At 38.5% G+C, this 22016-nt stretch overlaps 1 protein-coding gene across 2 annotated transcripts in view; it reads right to left on the reverse strand.

Moving 5' to 3' along the window:
• The window catches only part of GLRA3 (glycine receptor alpha 3), a gene marked incomplete at its 3' end in the record, with an annotated part of 150957 nt that overhangs the window by 84088 nt on the left and 44853 nt on the right, over positions 1 to 22016 (reverse strand). For both annotated transcript variants that reach the window (XM_080672708.1, XM_080672707.1), the window contains exons 2-3: positions 21832 to 21959; positions 10388 to 10455 (exon numbers count right to left, since the gene is read on the reverse strand). In XM_080672708.1, the coding sequence (XP_080528834.1) occupies positions 10388 to 10455; positions 21832 to 21959 (196 nt within the window). The remainder of the gene's footprint in view (positions 1 to 10387; positions 10456 to 21831; positions 21960 to 22016) is intronic.

Consider the following 22016-nt stretch of genomic DNA (forward strand, 5'->3'; position numbering starts at 1 on the left):
GGGAGCTTGATGTTAACTTAGACCCGACAGCAAGAGCCTAGACTTTTTTTCTTTTTTCTTTTTAATCCCTCACCATGCATCTGAAGGAGATATTTTCATAAATTTTTAGAGAGAAGAAAGAAGGAGGAGGAGGTAGAGGAGAAGGAGGAGGAGGAGAAAGAGGAGAAAGAGGGGGAGGAGGAGGAGGAGGGGGAGGAGGAGGAGGAGGAGGAGAAAGGGCAACATTGACAGTAGAGGGGATTGAACCCAAAACCCACGTATGTGCCCTGACCAGGAATTGAACTATGACCTTTTGGTGCAAGGGATGGCATTCCAACAAACAGAGCCACACATGCCAGGGCAGTGAAGTAGTTTCTGTTTCAGCCCCTGAACACCAACTGGACCACTATTTGTCACCAGTGGTAAGCTGAAAGAATGAGAACCATGGACTGTTTGGCCTGCTTGTCTTTGAAGGTCATGTATACTTCAATCCTTGAAGGAGAGAACACTAGTAGTGCATAGAAACCAGTGGTGAAATTTACTAAAATTTTTACCTATGACCATCTAAAGTGAAGTATATCATTTTGCAGACCAAGTGCTAAAAGTCCATACCAAAATATAGTAATGTCATAGGCATAAAGGATTCAAGAAATGAGAAGTGGGCTGCCTGCTTCTGTCTGTACTGGGAGTTAAAAGAAAAAATATCCAGCTCAGAAATTTAAATTTGTAGGTTAAGGTATGGTTGGAGAGCCAGGGATTTGTCATGATTTTTCTCAAAGAGTATCTTCTGTAACTTCAGGGGTAAGGATTGTATGGTTGAAAATTAGAGTCAAAGGATGGCCCTCTTGGCTACTAAACTAGAAAGTGCATTATATTCACTCACTTGCAGGGTGACATATGTGAATGTTAGGGTCCAAATTGGGAAAGAGTGAAATTTCTAGTATTGGAATGATAAGACTTGGGAGGATTTGGAAAACTCCAAGCATCTGCAACTGGCAGCATGTTTTTGAAAATAGTACCACCAAGCCATATCCTGGTTTACGGGGTGGGAATGAGAACAGACAGAGGCCAGGTGTCTGGGCCCTGGCATCTCTCTCCTGAAAGCTTTACTAGTAGATGGGTTGATCTTCAGTTCTTGGTGAAGTTTTCAGGAAGTTCTTAAAAGTGTCTTGCGAAGAACTTTCCCCCTCAGGAATCTAGCTGAGGCACAGTTTCTTCTTGGTAAAAAATTACTCTTATACAAACTTAACAAGGAAAAAGAGAAGCTTATCTATCTATCTATCTATCTATCTATCTATCTATCTATCTACCATCTATTGATCTATTTTTTAGTAAACTACACCTTTACAGGACATTCCTCTGGCTAAGCCATGATAATAATGTCTTATGTATTATGTGTATTTCATAAAAGTTTGTTGCCACCGGGCCAGGCTTGAGGATGAACTCCATGGGAAATATTTTGAGAATGATTTTATCAAATAGTGAAAGATATGATGCAATGCTGGTTATATGAGTAAAATTAAAACATTAACATTATCACAGAAGCAGAAAAAGGAAACAAATCTGGCCCGTGTGTCAAACATGAAAAATAAATTTGAAACATATCTGAATGTACTTGCAGTTAATATAGGTGTGTGTGAGGGGGAGGGGGCACACATAAAGTTTGGAAAATAACATCTTGTAAAAACGTTGAGATTCATATGTTAATAAAGAAAGAATATAATTTAGTCTCCAATCCACACGTATTAATAGTTTTGCAAATAGCTAGGGGGCATAAAAATATATCTCTTTTCTCTAAGAATACCCAGTGCTTCTGACCTATTTTCTCCTATTGTTCCATATGCTACCAAGCAATGAGGATAAAAATATTGGCCTTGGGCAAGTATACTCAGGAGCACCCCTATAAATATGTACTTTGGAAAACACATTCTCAGCTAGAACAATATTTTTCCCAAGAGAGCAATAATTGGTTCTCGGTGGGTGAAAATATCTTACTCCTTGTATGTATAATTCAAAGATCTACATAGAGTATATAAACAGATATACACTAGAGGAAGTATTAAACCTTCATGGAGAGGGCAATTAGGGGAAAAGATGTCAAAAAAGACTCCTTGGAAAGGCATAATGAAAAAAAAATGGTTGAGAAACACTGCCTTAGAGAAAACTAAAGCAAAAAAGGAATGCAGAACATATTCATTTCTGCTGTCAGGTTTTGATTAATCATATTTAATTTTATAGTGCATGGGTGAGGAATAGCAATTATCTTTAGAGCAAGTTAAAGTATGATAAAGAGTGAAATATATTTAGAATCAAAATTTTCAGCCTTTGGGGCTGGGTGAAAAAATGAGGATTAAGAAAAAAAGATAAAAAAGAAACATAGACAAAGGCAAGAGTGTGGTGATTACCAGAGGGGAAAGGGATGGGGGAAGTAGAAGATGGTATAGAGGGGATAAATGGTGATGAAAGGAGACTTGACATTGGGTAGTGAATACACAATACAATATACAGGTGCTGTGTTATAGAATTGTACTCCTGAAAACTATATAATTTTATTAACCAATGTCACCCCAATAAATTCAATTAAGAAAGAAAAATGTTTAGCCTTTTTAGTAGCTGCTTCTGGGATGAGTATGTAACTAGAGTGTATTATACAAGGTATATTAAAATGGTAAATGATTGTCGAAAGACTGAGTGAGCAGAAACCCCAGGAAGCCCTAAGGAGGATAAAAAATTACTCCAGAAAACAAAAAACAAAAAACAGTAAAAGAACAACCTAAAGCAAACAAAATGGCTCCTACCAAAGAAAAGGGTTAAATTTGATCAGCTTAGAGAGGGGTCTGGCTGTTCTCTTATTACTTCTGGGGGAGGGTTGCATGCCAGGCCCCTGGATTCCTGGAAGTCTGTAAGTGAAGCCACTTCCTGCCTAATATCATTAGGGGGATGGAGGCAACTCCAGTGGAGAGAGGAGATGAGAATTCTGTTAGGGGAAAGTAGAGAGGAATTCTTCACTAATTCCAAAAGTATGTGGAGAGAAGAATTCCAGTAAGGGCTGGAAGAAGCAAGAACTCCCAAATGTCTTCCTTACCCTGAAAAGAAAAATAAGTCTTCATTATCATCTGTACATAAATTGAATGGGTTTCACAGATAAAGGTTGCCCAGGACTTATCTGTGACTATGTGCATTTTATCTGCTTAATGTTGATATATGTTATAAGCTGATTTTTGTTAATTAAACCTAAAGAGACCATTATGGCAGGATTATTTGTCTTAGGCTTTAGCTAGTCTCTGGAGTGCTGGCAATAGTCCAAGGAAGTCCTAAGGAGAGTTTTAAGAAGACGGTGTAGATTATAGTAATACATACGTGCTAATAAGTCTGTTTCCTCATACTCTCCCATAAAGCAAATAGTTTGATGTAAAGCCTCCTTGATGAGATTGAGAGAAAAACGATCTTTCTTTTATTTTTAAGACAAAATCTTGAAATACATATATATACTTGTGTATATATATTATATATAACTGTCAAATAGGAATTTTCCACTTTCTGACTCCCTAAACAACAGGACTGCTTAACTCTTTTGCCTGCATCTGTTCTATTTGACAGGGCACTTGTGGCACAGCCCAGGTGCCCGTCAATCTGGCTTGTTTGAGCGCATCTGAAGCATGGTTAGGGTGGCTTGTTTTGTAGATAGGCTGCTAGTTTTAAAGCAGCCACAGAAACATGTACTCTAACTGGTCTAGAGCATGTCAGTGTTAATGTTCACTCATTTATCAGTCAGAGATTCAGCATCACAGCTGAAGAGCTATTTGCAATTTTAATTGATTGCCGAGTACTTAACACTAATTGACATGTTAAATCCACGAGTAAGGAACAGATTATGACTAATGCCAATCATCTTACAGAACACAATTTCCCATCTTGCTGCCATTTTCTCTTTAGAGCTCGAAATTACATTTTGGAGTGTATTCTTCCAGAAAAGCAAATTCTCTGAGAAAAAGGTGCAGGATGATAAATTCCATGAAGATGAGCAGCATTGCTAGGAACCATTCACGATAATCAGATCATTTCTATGTCGTGGTAGGTGGCCAACAAACATGCTTAACTGAACTGGTAACGGTGAATACTATATCCGGTCTTCCTCTTGAGAGGACCACGTGCAGGTAACAATCACTTGGCATTACACACTAGCTTTACAGAAGGTAGAAAGAGGAGGGTTAAACTAAGTGACATATGTCTTTGACACTATAATCAGCCCTGTAATCTTCCTCGTTTTTTTCCCAACTCAAATGTTTCAAATACCCAAACAAAACACAATTAACCTTTCAATCGGCTTAGCTGGAATGAACGAAAACTCTACATAGATACATGGCCCAATAAAGAAGAGAAGATGCAGAAATATGTGCCTGTCAACTCCCTCCTCCGCATACACTTTTCTTCCTGTTGTCATTAGCATCTGTTTCTCCTTGGCACTTTTCCCCCATAGAACTGGAAATATGCTTTTACACATCTTGTTTGTTTGGCACTTTTCCCCCATAGAACTGGAAATATGCTTTTACACATCTTGTTTGTTTTAACGACACCATGACACCACAGCACAAGAAAACAATTGTATTCTTTGTGATATGCTTGGTAAGAAATTGCACCTGTGTGAGCAGGATCTGCAGAGTTTCTTCTGGAGAGCCCAAGATTATAAAGATGGCCCTGGGGACGACTGCACCAGGCAGAGATTTATTCACCTTTTTGATGGGGTCACCAGGATATGTAACCTTCATGCATACCTGTCCTTCTGCAACCTTTCCCATAAATAGGCCCTGTTTCTGATTCATGCTTATAAGGATAGTTCAGAACACATTCACACAGCCAGTCGCCAGTTACTCATGCTTGAAATTAAAAAATCTTCCAGACCAATGTCATCGTTATATTTGGCTAGGCTTCACCTATTACTCAAAGTAAGAAAAATAAGACAATGAGGCAAAGATCTTAACAGGCATAATCTTAAATTAAAAGGGTAGCAGGATGCTTTCAGGCTATTCCAATAGCTGGAATAGCATCTATCTAATCATATGCTACATTAACACGATTGAATCTAGAAATACGAGTTACGAAGGAATAGTCCCTGAACACTATTATGGCACTCATAAAATGAATGCACTTTTACAAGAACTTAAACTCATTGGTAATAGATAAAATGGACCAACTTATTTTGGGGAAAGGTTACAAAAGGACAGAAAAGATGGAATTTCCTTTAAATTACACACATTTCCTTTCAATTATCATGAAAAAAAAATCCATTACTGTGAAACCTAGTTGATACCTGAAATAATTGCATCTTAATATTTTTTTTATTTTTAAACATTATTCTTCAAACATCATAAGCACTATATAATAGGAGTTCTAATTTCTTATCATAGAGAACTATCCACACAAAATTTTAGCACTTTTGATTAATTTATCTCTCTACCAATATAGCTGAAAGAGCGAACACTTTTTGAGAAAAGATTATAAAATTACATATGAAGATTTGAATTAAAAAGCCAAGTTCATCTGGGCAATATTATCAATACTAATAAGATTGTACAATTAGATACTTAGCTAATATTTTAGAGACTGTAGCACCAATTTAAGACAGTGACCAGGACTCAGAACTGCAAAAACAAACCATATGACAAAGTAGGAAAAACAGAGTTCATCCACTTGTGTCAAGGACACAATAGCAGAGTTCTCTTTTTGGAAAAATACTCTTCGTTAGCCAGAATATGTATGTGTGTGTTTGTGTATTCCACAATATACTATACTTAAGAGCAACTTTGTTCTGAGAATTCTCCTAGTTGTTAATGTTTAGTGATGAACATATCAGCGTGGATTGCTGCTCTATGGAGCCTATAATTACCAAAAAAAAAAGTTAAATAAATGCCCATGGATTTAAACAAAGTATTTTTTTAAAGATATAACTTAAAGGTAAATTGGATTAAAATTATAGAATGTCAGTGGAGTCTATTTGATAAATCAGTACAATGAGTTAAATGTTATCCTAACACAACCAAATAAAGTAGCATTTAAAAAAGCTTGTCATCATCATATATGCACCTATCATTTGTGTGGAAAATTGAAACATTGTAGAGTTTGAACAATTCTATGAGCTCAAACAGACCCTCAGATACTCTCACCCAACCCCACCATACATTGCTCTATACAGGCACCTAAAAAACTCTTATACCAAAATAGCTCACCTGTTTTTGTTTCTATTTTAGAAAAGTACTTTATTCTAAGGGAACTGGTGAAAAGTAATGGTGCAATGAGTAAATATTGACTTAAGGCACATAGCAGAGCAATTCTCTAATTCTTATTTCTAACAAGATGGAGAGTCATCTGTTTTCTGAAGATAGAAGATTCAGCCAAGTTATCCATTTTTAAATACTGCTATATACAGTATACACACCCAAACTACTACATACACATATATGAGGTTTTTTAAAAAAATGCAGCTTACAAATGTTTTCATCCTGGCATATAAGCCTTATCCACAACTCATCACAAGTTTGCAGGAGTGTGTTTCACTTACTAGTAAGTGTCACTTACTGTGGAGATCTTAAGCTTCCCTCATAGAAGCAATAAAAACACTCCTGAGCTCTTTTGGTCTCCTCAGGTTTAAAAGACAAAATAGACGCGCCTCTGTCACCAAGGCCATGTTGCAGAACAGGAAAGAGAATGACCCCAATGATGGTAAACCAGTTTTATTTAATTTTTTTAAGAACTATGGTTTCCAATAGTTGTTAAATCATTGTCTGCTTAAGAAGAATGTAAACTTGGAATAATGGAGGCTAAGCAAGGCCTTAGAGAATCACATTATATATAATGATATACAACTCAAATGTGAGGGAAATAGGGAAGTCTAGAATTTCCATAATATTTATAGAAAAAAATTTGATGACAATATGTCGAGAATAATAAAACTGTACTCAAGTGAGAATGCTTGGCACTATAATAAGTTAGAGAAACATTGGGAAAGGACAAGTTTAACAGTTAAGAAATTTGAGTTTATACTATTAAAAATGCACTTAAATATTTGAAAGATTTGGTGCAAAAAGATATAAAATATGTTCAAATTTGAATTTCTTCATTTTTAAAATTACTTAGTTTTTAGAAAATGGCTAGAATAAAAAATATCTACTAGAGAAACTTTCTCAAGAATCAAATAATTACCTCAAATGGGACTAAAGCTGGATTTTAAAATGGGGAGAAATATAATAGAGACTAGATCATCAGAGGAAGTTTAATATATTTGGTCAGTAAAGACATTAAAAACAGTTAAGAACATTGTGAGGCAAATATATGTAAATTGGGAGAATTATTTAGTTTTACTTGAGATATAAGTTCTCATATATAAAGGTATTCATTAATGATTATAGGTAATTTGAAATTCTGTCCTCTTAATTTTAATATGTTATCTTAAATGAATTAATTTATTTGTATTATAAAAAGTAAACTACATTTGCATAAGAAATGAGCATGTTTAAAAATATCTTGGTGCTTTTATAAAAATTAAGCAATATTATGGCAAATAAAACTTAGTTTGCAGAGCTGTGATGGTGGAAACTATGATTAAATTACATTGATTTGATCAAGTGGTAGCGAAATATTTTATGATTCTTAAGACAGAAATAAAATAACAAGTTCAAATTTTCTCTATTCCTCTATAGAAGGACACCATATTATAGCTAATCTATCTGAAACCATTAAAATGTTTTTACAAAGATTGAATCTGGTTATGAGAATAGAAGTCATGTCACATGTTTAACAGTTTGGAAGACTAAAAAGAAAGATACCAAGGTGGACATCTTAATTTTATAATTCTTAGTTTATTTTATAACTAGAGGCCCGATGCATGAAATTTATGCAAGAGCAGGCCTTCCCCCGGCTGCAGGCACCGACTTTCCTCTGGCACCCGGAACTTGGGCTTCCCTCCCTCCGGCTGCCGGCAGGCACCCAGGACCCGGGCTTCCCTCGCAGCCCCAGCTTCATCCTGAAGGTTGTCCGGAAAAATGTCTAGAAGAACATCCAGTCTAATTAGCATATTATGCTTTTATTATTATAGATAATTAACCTCTGCAGTGTTTGATTAATGTTCATTGATGCTGCTTGTGACTCTGAAAAGGAGAGTAATAGAGTCTAAAAATTATTTCAAAGGAAATCCATTATGATGGAATATGTAAGACTGGAAAGAATTTCTACACTAGAGAAGGGAAGAAATAAAACTGAGTCACTGCCAAAACCGGTTTGGCTCAGTGGATAGAGCGTCGGCCTGTGGACTGAAGGGTCCCGGGTTCGATTCCGGTCAAGGGCATGTACCTTGGTTGCGGGCACATCCCCAGTGTGAGGTGTGCAGGAGGCAGCTGATCGATGTCTCTCTCTCATCGATGTTTCTAGCTCTCTATCCCTCTCCCTTCCTCTCTGTGAAATATCAATAAAATATATTAAAAAAAAAAAAACTGAGTCACTGTGAGAGTGTATAGAACAGTATCAAGCTTTATGTATGATACTGTTCTATAAAGGAAATCTGTCTAAAATGATTAAAGGTAAGAAATTTAGCTGGTGTAGTCATCTATAGATTGTCTGTTATAATCACTTAGTGGTTATAACCATTTAGTGGTAAACTGATGTATATGTCATAAAAAGCAGAGGCCCTCAGGAATCTGACCATCTTTCAGATTTTAATAAGGAAATCTGACTATGTCTTCTCTTGTTTCCAAGTCCCTTCCTCCACCCCACAACGATAAGTAAGGCTGTAAACCTTTCTGACTGTCGCCGTCAAAAGTATTTTGTGGAAACAATCTTGCAAAGGAGAAAGCATAAACATATTTTCCAGGTTTTCAGGATTGTACAGTGTATGTAGTAGCAATTAAAATGAGAAAGTTGCCAGGGCTAGAAATACAATTTGGAGAGTCTATATAGAAAAAAAAAGCCAGCAGAGATTCCTTTATTTTTACTATGATTTGGGGTGATTATGTACAATTGCAGGATATAAATTGGCCAGCTATTCAACCAGAATCCAGAATATGTCAAGGTCTGAAGCAGAACTATAATCACTTTAGGGTCAGAATTGCGCCAGAACTACATGGTGCTTATATAAGCAAATACATGCATGGTCTCTGTGTTTGCACAAACATAGACACATTAATGTTAATTATATACTATAGTTAAAATAATTCTATGTAATGCCCAAATATGTGAAGTCAGTTTTTTTTCCGCTGATGCTTTTAATGTTTGAATAGAACCACAGAGATGCTGCTAAATGGCTATATATTACATACATGATGAAAAGACCATTTGTTTAGATGGTGCCTGAATAGTCTCTTCCTGTTGAGAGAGATCCTCTATACACACACACACGCGCTCGCGCACACACACACACACACACACACACACACAACACACTCCCCCACAAAATAATTTGCATATTAGATTACTTTTCCTTAGAAATTCGCTATCAAATCATTCTGAGATATAGAAAATGAACATAATTCTCTACTTAATGGTTTTGGAAGCTAATAAATCTTGAAGTATTTCATATCCTATTTTTGCTAAAATCAACTTTGAAAATTAATGCAAATTATACTTGTTAAATTTAGAAATGGAATATAATTCTAGGTAATTTAAGAACCACCATACATACTTTCAATTTTAAAAAGTTGCCTGCTAGACACTTTTATAGCTATTTAGTGATTCATGTGCCTATGTCTGCATTTTATTTTAGCCAAATTGCACAGTAAAAGCTACAAGGCAAAGAAGAGATACATGATCTCTAAAGAAAGTTATAAAATTCTAAACAGAGTAAATCTGTTCTATTATGATATATTTTTTACTTTAATAATTATGTAAAATGTTCTCAATTACATGGTAATGAAGTCTCTATTCAGTGAGTTTAGTTAAATTAAAGCATATACTATAGTTTGCAAAATATTTATGATGTTTGAGTTAATGCTATACTTATTTTAAAAAGTAATCAAAAAAATACTTAAAACAACATTATGAACACATTTATAAGTATATAAAATAATTAAACATGAAATTGTTTACTCCTATGCTTATATCTGGTTATTAAAAAGCATTGGAAATGAATAAATAAGTCACATGATAGAATTTTATTTTTATTTTGAGATTTGGTATTTAATTCCTGAAGTGTGAAAAACCAATCTTGTTTTCACTTACATTTATTCTACACTATACCATCTCTAAATGAAACATTTTTACTTGCAGTTGATTACAACTTAATTACACCATTAATTTTATCCTTTAAAATCTCATTATATTAATTTTGGCTTTAAATTAAATAACATTAGTAGAAAAATTGCCATTAATGTGACTATCATTTACTTTGGTATGAAAGTTGTTACAAAGAAAACATGCCTACCATGGTTGTCTCAGCAATAGAGCCAAAGCTGTTTATGAATATGTTGCATGTGACATTAACTGGAGGACCTGAAAAAAGAGATTATAACATAAGGACTATTTAGATACTTATCCAAAATATTTTCAAATAATTTCATGCTCCTCATTAATAGTTTTTAAAAAGAATATTTTTAATATATGTATACACACAGATGCTTAAGATTGAAGGCAATCATTCTGTGAAATAATCTGGATCGCAAATCACAGTTCTTGCTCTCTCTTGAACACTGATGCTGGTCAGTTAACCTCTTTTGGTCTGTTTCCATGATGTAAATATCTCTAATGGCTCTGTATATTTAGTAAGTAGATTTAGTAAGTCCAACATCTGAGCCTCTAAAGAGGAGTTTCTATTGATGTTTTTCCACATATATGGACCATATTTTGCTGTTTCTTTGCATGTCACATATTTTTTATTAAAATTCTTTTATTGTTTAAAGTGTTATGTAAGTCTCCTTTTTCCCCCATTGACCTTTCCCCAGCCTCCCCATTCCCCAGCACATGCCCTCCCCGATCTGTGTCCATTGGTTATGCTCATATGCATGCTAAATATCACATGATCTCACTCATTTGTGGATTATAATGAACAACATAAACTGATGAACAAAAATAGAACCAGAGTCATAGAAGCATCCTATGAGGGAAGGCGGTGGGAGGGCGGTGTGGGGGAAGGTGAGGGGGGTAAGAAATCAACCAAAGGACTTGTCACATACATTTTTTTAAAAAAATGTGGGTACTTTAGAAAATATGTGTCAGTTCTGGAAACCAGACCTTCTGCTTCACCCCACAGTGTTTTGTCATTGCTGGTGTTTCTTTTACTTTTTTATAAAAGATTTTTAAAATTGATTTTTAGAGAGAGAAACATCAATGTGAGAGCAAAACATCAAAACCTTAATCAGTTGCCTTCTGAAGGCACCCTACCCGGGGCTGTGCCCTGACCAGAATCAAACTAGCAAACTTTCCGTGAATGGAGGACACCCAACCAACGGAGCCACACCCGCCAGGGCTGGCGTTTTTTATTGTTGTTTCTTGTTTAATGACTTACTGGACTAATACTGTAAAGTCTGTATTCCCCTAGAATGTGCAGCCAATGAGTTTACTGCTCCGTGAGTTTACTGGTCAACAAATGATTCATCAGAGATTTCCTCAGTGAATACTAGTAAGTCTCCCACCCTTTGCCAAGGGACTTTGTGTTTGTTTGGAGGCATGTCTTTGATGTTCATGCTTTACCCTTCACTTCCTGCTTGCACAGGATCTCCGGTCAGCCAGAGGTGAGAGACCGGGGTCCTCCCAGAACTTTTCTGGAAAAACATCCATCCCTACACATGTGTGTAGCCTCTAGATCCACAAAAACATATCGGAACTTTTCAAAGCTGCCTATGGGCATCTCATTCCCAAAATCTTATAAAATGTTTGTTCAGGCTCTTGTTTGCCCAACTGGTGATTTCCTATGATCAGTTTCCACAAGTGCCCTGGTGATAGAATTTTCCCACTGAGGGAGTTACCAGGTCAAACAAAATAACTACAAGCCCTCTGAATGGGACTCTTGAGGAAGAGCCAGACAGGTCCAACACTAACATAGTTCTGGGGATGGACTTCCTGTGGAGCTCCAAATCTGGTCTGCCCTCTAAGAGCTGCTAGGATGCTGGATTTCACAGCTTCTGTGGTGGAGATGTGGCTGGTTTTCAAGGCTACTGGGGTGCGGGGCCCTATTTAAATGCCCTTTGTCCTTAGGAGAAACTCATCAGTTTTTCTTTCATTAGCATCCTCATAGTGTTGCAGGTTATTGGTTAATTTTTAGAATTCTAAAGGTTAATTATGACAATTTTGCCAGTGTTTTTGTTGCTTTTTTGTTGTTATTGTTAATTCTTACCCGAAGATAGTTTTCCACTGATTTTTAGAGAGAGTGGAAGGGAGGGGGGGAGACAAAGAGAGAGAAACAACAACAAGAAACTATTGGTTGCCTCCTGCACATGCCCTAACTGGGACCAGGGGTAGATTGAGTCTGCAACCAAGGTACTTGCCCTTGACCAGAAATGAACCTGGGACCCTTCAGTCTGAGGCCTGATGCTCTATCCACTGAGGCATACGGACTAGGGCTTGTTGCTGGCGAGGCCCAGAGAGAGAGAGAGGCACAGCTGCTGGCGAGGGCCAGAGAGAGAAGCAGGGTCTGATCTGCAGCCTCTGTGGCAGCTGCTGACCAGCCCTTGCCTCTCTCTCTCTCTCTCTCTCTCTCTCTCTCTCTCTCTCTCTGTCTCAGAGGTCAGCAGTTCAGCCTACTGGCCAGCAGCCTGGGGTGGCTGCTGATCAGCCCCTCCTCTCTGATCAGGCCCGGAGATAGACCCAGAAATGCTGACTGGCATAGAACCGACCAATCAGAACCAAATCTGGGTGAACTGCGAGGAGCCAATGGCTGCCTAGGAAGCAGAGCTTTTGATGCTAACTGGCATAGAAACTGACCAATCAGAACCAAATATGGGTGAACTGTGAAGGCAGAACCTAAGGTGGGGGCTGAGGAGGGGTTTTAAGGGCAACAGCTGTTTGGTGTAAGGTGTAAGAAAGCGGTTCAATTTTTTAATGACCAGTTTGGCAGTATAGTGCATATGGTTGGCTATGCTATCAGTCCAGATATAGGGATTAGGTATTTTTGTCTGCCAAGAGCATCTCCTCCTGCTGAAAAAGGCTTTTCTCCCCCATTTAAGCAATCCTATCCTATATAATCTACCTATACTAATAAAAGGGTAATATGCTAATTAGACCAGGTTGACCAGCCATCTTCCAAACGTCCAACTTCCTTCTGGACAAAGCCATGGTGGTGGGGCAAGATCAGGCTGGCAGGGGGTTAGGGGCAATCAGGCTGGCAGGGGAGGGCAGTTGGGGGCGAGATCAGACCAGCAGGGGAGGGCAGTTAGGGGCGATCAGGCAGGCAGGCAGAGGCAGTTAGAGGCAATTAGGCAGGCAGGCAGAGAGGTTAGGGGCATTCAGGAAGGCAGACAGAGGGGTTAGGGGCAATCAGGCAGGCAGAGGCAGTTAGGGGCATTCAGGCAGGCAGGCAGATGAGCAGTTAGAAGCTAGCGGTCCCAGATTGCAAAAGGGATGTCTGACTGCCGGTTTAGGCCCGATCCCACAGGGGGTCCCTGATTGGAGAGGGTGCAGGCTGGGCTGAGGGACCCCCCCCCATGCACGAATTCATGCACCAGGCCACTAGTTTGGAAATAAAAACCATTGTTCTTAAAATAGCTTTGGCCCAGGTCATGGAACCTTTTCAATATTACACCAAAGTATTTGATGTTTACTTAATGTACATGAATGAGCCATTACAGATTCTTGATCATGAGAGTGTGGTGAACCAAGACAACATGGCGAATGGTTGAATGGATAGCAAAAGCTTAGAAACAGAGACAATAGTTAGGAATTTATTGTAATAGTACAGATTGGAATTGGAATGGCTGTGATCAAGAACAGTGACAGTGGAGAGGTATTATAGGGAATGAAATGGATGTAGTACTATCATGTTTATAAAGCACTGTATTCTACACTGGAAGCTCTTGTCTGTGTCAGTTTAGGGCAGCAATGTTGGGGTAATCTTTCTACCCTAGCTATTTATATGTATAACTCAAAAATTATGTAGAGAATGAAGCTCTGAGAAGATTGTAAATCTTCTATTACCACTACAGAGAGCACCTGTTTCAGCAGTCCTTGGCCAATCTGCTTCTTCTCCATGCCAGTGCGAAAGCTGTTATATTCATCTAACACACTGCTATGTTTAGCAACAGAGCAAATAACTGCTATACCATCCATATGGCAAATTGTGCTTTTAAATTGTTCATTACATTAGCCATCGTTGGCCTGAAAAGCAAATGACACTAGTTGCAGATGTTTTTAGCAGTATGTTTTCTTTTAGATGTTTCTTAAAGAAATAGAACATGGTTTTTAAGTTCAGAGGTAGATAAAGGCGAAATGGCAAAGTCCAATGCAAAGCCTAGACAATTATATTATTGCTATTCACATTGGGGGAAATTGTTCACTGGGCAGACCTAGAGGAAACAAAGGGAAAAACAAGAGCCCAGGTGTTTATTAAAATGACTCTAAGTAATTTTTTACATAATGTTGTATTAAAGCCTCACCCTTTTTAAAGACAAAGAATGCAATTAAAAGATGAATTCTCAAATATTATGTTTAATGAGTTGTTTTTATTTTGAATATGTATATATTTTATGTAGTCATGTCACAAAGAGAGATATTTCATTTTTTAATTAACAAACGCATATTTGATTACTTTAAATACAGATTATAAACTACTTCTTAGATACTTGAAAAAGGTTTAAAAATTATGGGAGAAAAATAGGATTCAGGTCATTTTTCCCCTTCCTCATCCCCTTTCCAGTCCTAAATCCCAGTCGAGCAGTGTAAATGAGGCTCCCATGCTGGGCGGGCTGCGGGAGTGTGATAACCTACACAGGATGAGAAGGACATCCTTGGAGAAGGAATACATAGCATGAGATGATGAAGCCAGAGTGAGTGAGAAGAATGTTGCCATAGTGATACAGCCTGGTGTGGGTAATTAGAACCAGAGAAGAGTAAAAGCAGTGTCCACATGGGGACACCCAGGCCTGGAGAGTCAGACTGAACAGGACCCTAGGGCACTTGTGTAGGAGAGGAAGTGGCAGCAGACAAGAGAGATTCATTACCTATTGAACAATATCGGGATTATATGAAGGAGAATTGGAGCCAGGTTTCTTACTATCAGATGAGGAAGTTAAAATATGGAAACTCAGAAACTGGAATAAACCCATAGGATTGGAAATATCAATGTGAACTTATGGTTTTCAGTAGATAGGGAAGTACCCTAGCTGGTTTGGTTCGGTGGATAGAGAGTCGGCCTGCAGACTGAAGGGTCCCAGGTTCAATTCTGGTCAAGGGCACATGCCTGGATTGTGGGCTCAATCACGGGTAGGGGGCGTGCAGGAGGCAGCCGATCAATGATTCTCATCATTGATGTTTCTATCTCTCTCTCCCTCTCCCTTCCTCTCTGAAATCAATAAAAATATATTTTAAAAATTAAGAAGTAATTATTTAGATGTAAATTAATATATATATGAATATGCATATATGTGTTTGTGTGTATGTATATGTGTGTATTTATCCATATATGTATAAAGATATATCCTGGCAGGCATCAACCTAATCAATTAATCTAAGTAAATAGCACCAGTTATAGTAAAAATTAAGTTGGTCCACCATCTGATAAGAACATAGCATCTTTTCTGTGATATGTCTGTCAAGATGTATTACCTAAACCGAATCATGAGGAAACATTAGACTAATGCAAACTGAGGTACATTCTGTTAAGTAAAGGGATATTTTTTTTAAGTGCCTAGATCATGATAGTATAGAAAGAATAATCTTCTGGTTCAGATTAAAGGAGACAATGTGATAAATGATGAATAAAATACAAGATTTACTCTAAATCTGACCAATTAGCAATGAAGCCATTATTCAAAGAATTGATAAAATTTGAGTGGGGTCCACAAATTAGGTGGTAACAATACATCCACGTTAATTTTCTTGCTTCAATGGTTAGATGGTGGTTATTTAGGAGAATGTTCTCATTCATATGATACACTCAAGTATGGGGCACCAGGTCAACAACTTACTTTCAAGGAGTTTGGGGGGAAATAGCTAAGTGCTATACTTGCAAATCTTCTGTTAGTTTGAGAGTGTTTAGAAGTGAAAAAAAAAACATGTAACTATCACAGAAAGTATAAATTAAAATATAAAATAAAAGAAAACCTAAAAATATAGAAAGCAGAATCTAAATCTGTGAATATTCCAGGTGAACATCTACAATTTTAGAAAGGCTTATTACTAAAGAGATTCTTCTTGGTGAAAGGACCATATATTATGTAAAAATGCAAGTAGGAGACATGCCCTTAAAAATAATTGTGAATTGTATTCAATAATAACCGTGTCTTGGTAGATATAAATAGTTAAAATGCTAACACTTTCACTGAAAAAAAAATACAGGCAGGAAATGAGTACTGGTACACATGCCATTCTGTGGATAGAATGCGTTGTAGCAGAAATGACTGTAGAAAAACAGAATTTGTGATGTGGGAAAAAGGGATTAATATAGAGAACTATTACAGATGAAAAGACATAAACCACAAAGACATTGGAAGGCAAACAATGTTATTTCTAGATAAAGGCCATTGGAGATAGAATGAAAAAATGCAGTCAGTGTTTGGAGGAAGACATAATCAGATAATTGCCGGCTGAGTACCTTCTGCCTGGATCCAAATTAGACTCAAGGGTTATCAAAGATCAACTGAGGGCCCAAACAAGAGGGCCAAAGGAAAGAAGTAAAATCCAGAAAAAGCTGGTAAAGTAGTCTAGTGAAATAATATTTTATCATCTATAGATGTACTTTTATAGGCTTCTAATACCAAATGACTCCTGGACGCTTCTATTTCAAGAGAGTGATTAAACAGTTTTCTTTCTCTCTGAAGACATAAAAATTTTATTACCAAATAAAAATGAAACAAACATCTAGTACCAAAGAGAATGGGAGGAAATTCATCTTCAGCTTAATGACAAAATATAAAAAGAAGAAGAAAACAGAGTAAAATCTAAAATAAATGTATGTTAGGACTACATGGAGAAGAGAGCTAATGTGCTAAGAATGACCCAGGGATCTTGATTTTTTTTTTGTCTGACTTAGTTCACTTAGCATGATATTCTCAACATCCATTCATGTTGTCACAAATGGCAGTATTTCATCTTTTCTTATGGCTGTATAGTACTCCATTGTCTATATGTGCCACATCTCCTCTATCTGATATATTGACCAGCACTTAGGTTGCTTCCATATCGTGTTTACTATTAATAATGCTGCAGTGAACTTAGAGGTGCTTATCTTTGTGAATAAATATTTTCAAATTTTTTAGGTGGAAATAGGCAGACAGAAAAAGTCAAGAAGCATGATTTCACTTATATGTGGGATATGACTGAAAGCAACAAGTGAACAAACAAGGCAAATCAACAGAGACTCATAGACACAGACAGTAGTATAGTGGTTACCAAAGGGAAGGGGGAGGGGAGTAGTAAAGGGTAAAGGGGAGAAGTATATGGTGACAGAAGAAGACTGACTTCAGGTGGTGGGCACACAATGCAATATACAGATAAAGTATTATAGAATTGTTTACTTGAAACCTACATAATTTTATTAACCACTATCAAACCAATAAGTTTAATAATAAAAAAGAATGATCCAGGGAGGCACAAAGCTTAAGGTCATCTATAGGAAAGAAGGTGAGGAGCTAGAAGGGCTTGTAGGGAGAAATTACAGGCACCTGTCTCAGAAAGCTTCCCTACTCCCATCCATATTCCTATAGGGCAGGGGTAGGCCTAAGGTTTAGCCCTATAGCATTTTTGAAGGAATGGAAATAACTTTTTGGTTTTAGTTTTGCAAACATAGTTTATTAAGGTAATTGGACATAGTATGGTTCTGTTAATGAATGCTCACTTCTTGTCTTCTTTTTCTAACTTTATTGAGATACTAGAGGCCCGGTGCACAATTCGTGCATGGGTGGGGTCCCTCAGCCTGGCTGGCAATCAGGGCCAATCAGGGCCATCTCGCACAGTCCCAATTGGGGCCAATCACGGCTGGCTGGGGGGAGGGACTGCGGGAGGTTGGCCAGCCACAGGAGTTTGGCTGTGGGAGCACACTGACCACCAGTGGGCTGCTCCTGCGTTGAGCATCTGCCCCCTGGTGGTCAGTGCATGTCATAGTGACTGGTCAACTGGTCATTCCAGTGGTTTGGTCATAACAATAGCTTAGGCTTTATATATATAGATAATTGCATATAACATTGTGCAACTTTAAGGTACACAATGTGTTGATTTGATTCACTTTCATATCACAGTATGATTACATCGTAGCATTAGCAAACAGCTCCATTACAGCACATAATTACTTCCTTTTTTTTTGTAGTGAGAACATTTAATCTCCTCTTTTAGCAACTTGTAAGTATATAATGCAGTGTTATTAACTGTAGTCACAGTGCTGTGCATTAGATCCTCAAAACTTAGTCATCTTCTGTTTGTAAGAAGTTAAAAAAAAAAAGGAGGGGACATAACTTGTTTGATTGGGGAAAACAGGATCCATGACAATACTCAAAACTAAAGCCTTCTCTGTTTAGGCATCTGGAGGAGCTTAGACCAAAGCCTCGTCAGCACTCAGCACTCACTGAGAGCAGCGCACTGGCCAGGGCAATGATGTCTCTGTCAGATTTTCCTTTCCAGAGAGAGAAGTAGCAGAAAACCCCCTTCCTACACACACACACACACACACACACACACACAGAGAGAAAGAGAGAGAGAGAGAGAGAGAGAGAGAGAGAGAGAGAGACTAAACCTGTGTTAGCACCTAGGCACATCAACTCAATCCTTCTTCGAACTATGCAGTGTTTTTCTTAAATGCTCTATAAGAAAACTAGAGGCTTAAAGAGACTAAGATGAATTAACATAATTGTGCCTGTAGGAAGAAAAGAGATGATTGTGCAGAAAGGGGAAACAGAAAAGGTGGAATGTAAGACATTAAATTAGCAAGTCTAGTTAGTGCAAAGGCATCTCATAATGCCTTGTTTATAAAAGTCCCAGAAAGCAATCAAACATATTTCACCAGAAATTAACCAATTTTACTTTTCGAGTGTTTACTTCAAAGAAGTAGAACTGTGCATAAGGATTGTTGAGGCAAGGAGCTGCTGCTTTTCATCACTAATATCTTTAGATAATTTAATGTTTGCCAAGTTCAGGTACATGATTTTCACTATCCTATCTAATAAAAGAGTAATATGCAAATTAACCATCACTCCGCTACACCCACAAGCCACGCCCACCAGCTGCACCCACCAGCCAATCAGGAGGGAATATACAAATAAACCCAACCAAGATGGCTATGGCCACAGAGAGCAGGAGGGAGGCTTGGGTTTCCCCGGCAATGGAAGAAGCCAAGCTTTCCGCCTGCCCTTGCCGGCCCAGGCCTCCACTCAATGCTACAAAGTTTCAATTATAGAAGATAAAATAAATCCCAACAGTAATGGCGGCAGCCACGGAGCTGGAAAGAGCAGGAGGCTAGGGTTGCCCGCGGCGATGGAGGAAGCCAAGCTTCTGCAGCCCTGGCCTGCTTTGGCCTCCGCTTAAGGCTACATAGTTTCAATTATAAAAGATACATAAATCCCAACAGAAATGGCTGCCACCATGGAGCAAGAAGAAGGCTTGGCTCTGCTCCAGGCTACAAAGTTTCAATTGTAGAAGATAAATAAATTCCAGATTTCAGGGCCTCTGCTTGGGTTGCCGAGGGGTGGCCGGCCTGCAAACCACCACAGGCCCCTCGCCTAGGCCACCCCACATCCCAAGGGAACCCCCACCCTGATCCGGGAAACCCTTCAGGGCAAACCAGCTGGCCCCCACCCATGCACCAGGCCTCTATCCTATCTAATAAAAGAGTAATATGCAGATTGACCATCACTCCAACACACAAGATGGCTATCCCCATATGGTCAAAGATCCTGCCCCCATATGGACACAAGATGGCCACCAGGGGAGGACAGTTGGGAGGAACCAGGCCTTCAAGGGAGGGCAGTTGGGGGCGATCAAGCCTGCTGGGGAGAGCAGTTAGGGGTGACCCAGCAGGCAGAGGAGGGAAGTTGGGGGTGACTGGGTCTGCAGGGAAGGGCAGTTGGGGGGGACCCAGGCCTTCAGGAGAGGGCAGTTAGGGGTGACCAGGCCTGCAGGGGAAGGCAGTTAGGGGTGACTAGGCCTGCAGGGGAAGGCAGTTAGGGGCAAACAGGCTGGTAGGGGAGCAGTTAGGCATCAATCTGGCTGGCAGGGGAGTGGTTAGGGGGTGATCAGGCTGGCAGGCAGAAGCGGTTAGGGGCAATCAGGAAGGCAGGCAGGCGAGCAGTTGGGAGCCAGCAGTCCTGGATTGTGAGAGGGATGTCCGACTGCCCGTTTAGGCCCGATCCCACTGGGATCGGGCCTAAATGGGCAGTCGGACATCCCTCAAGGGGTCACAGATTGGAGAGGGTGCAGGCTGGACTGAGGGACAAACCCACCCCCGTGCACAAATTTCATGCACCAGCCCTCTAGTTTCATAAATAAAACAATCAACTAAGCATACAAAATAGTATCTGCCTAGCAACCTGTGACACCACCTCCACGACTTCACATTCAAGGAAATGGTTTAGGACAGTGGTCAGCAAACTCATTAGTCAACAGAGCCAAATATCAACAGTACAACGATTGAAATTTCTTTTGAGAGCCAAATTTTTTAAACTTAAACTTCTTCTAATGCCACTTCTTCAAAATAGACTCTCCCAGGCCGTGGTATTTTGTGGAAGAGCCACATTCAAGGGGCCAAAGAGCCGCATGTGCCTCGCGAGCCGCAGTTTGCCAATCACTGGATAAAGAGGACTGTGAAGAGACCATCATACAATTATAGAATTAAAATGCTCCTAAACGTTCCCAAAGAATACAGAGGACACTATGTCATGTCCAAGAGTGATTTAGAGGACAAATCTAAACAATTCTCCTTAAATCTAGAGGAAGCAAATAAGAGGGAAGGGTCTGAGTGGGAGTGTGTTTGAGACATATGATAGAAGAAATCAGATTTTTTTTTTTGTAAAGAGAGAGAGAATCGTTTTGGAGAATGACACAATGCCAGCATAAGCAGTAATATTATTAAAGACAAATTTGCATAGGAGGATACTGCTTTTGTAAAATAGCCTCATAATGCTGAAATTTCTCATTTTTATTTGAATCTGATACCCCTTTAACTCTTTCCTATACATTTAGGTAAATCATTTGGTAGGTAGAATAATTTTTTAAATGTTATCAGTGACTTTAGTTATCCAGACCCTTCTCTAGTACATAAATTCAATGATACGATTCTCCGCAATATAGAAAATCCTGCTGTGGAAGATTTAAAATATGGGAGGTTTATTGTCAGCTCCAAGGAAGCTTCTATTCCAGTTAGTGAGAATATTCCATTGTAGTTAGTGAGAATATTTTACGTTTTCAGAATTTTTTGGTGGAATCAGTTTTTAAATGTATCTTGTTTAATCACATTTAAAATACATTTCATGCCCAGCCGGTGTGGCTCAGCAGTTGAGCATCGTCCCAGGAACTAAGAGGTCACTGGTTCAATTCTGGTCAGGGCATATTCCCGGGTTGCGGGCTGGATCCCCAGTAGGGGGGCGTGCTGACCAATGATTCTCTCTCATCATCGATGTTTCTATTTCTCCCTCTCCCTTCTTCTCTGAAATCAATAAAAAATATATTTTTAAAAAATTTTCTTAAAATAAATAAAACACATTTAATATATAGTAGAAAGCAGAACACAATTACCTTTAAAATTGGGTCTGATTCTTGCATCATATCCTGATGTCCTCCCCATTAATTTATCCAGGAAGTCAGAAGGTGACATTGGAGCACTTCTAGATCTTGCACTATCTGTTTCCTTTGTTGCAACCAAACTAAAAATAATAAGAAGAAAAACACACCATAGATTTTACCAAAAAAAAAAAAAATCT

The sequence above is a fragment of the Plecotus auritus genome (assembly GCF_963455305.1).
Source record: "Plecotus auritus genome assembly, chromosome: 6".
In the NCBI taxonomy this organism is placed as follows: Eukaryota; Metazoa; Chordata; class Mammalia; order Chiroptera; family Vespertilionidae; genus Plecotus; species Plecotus auritus.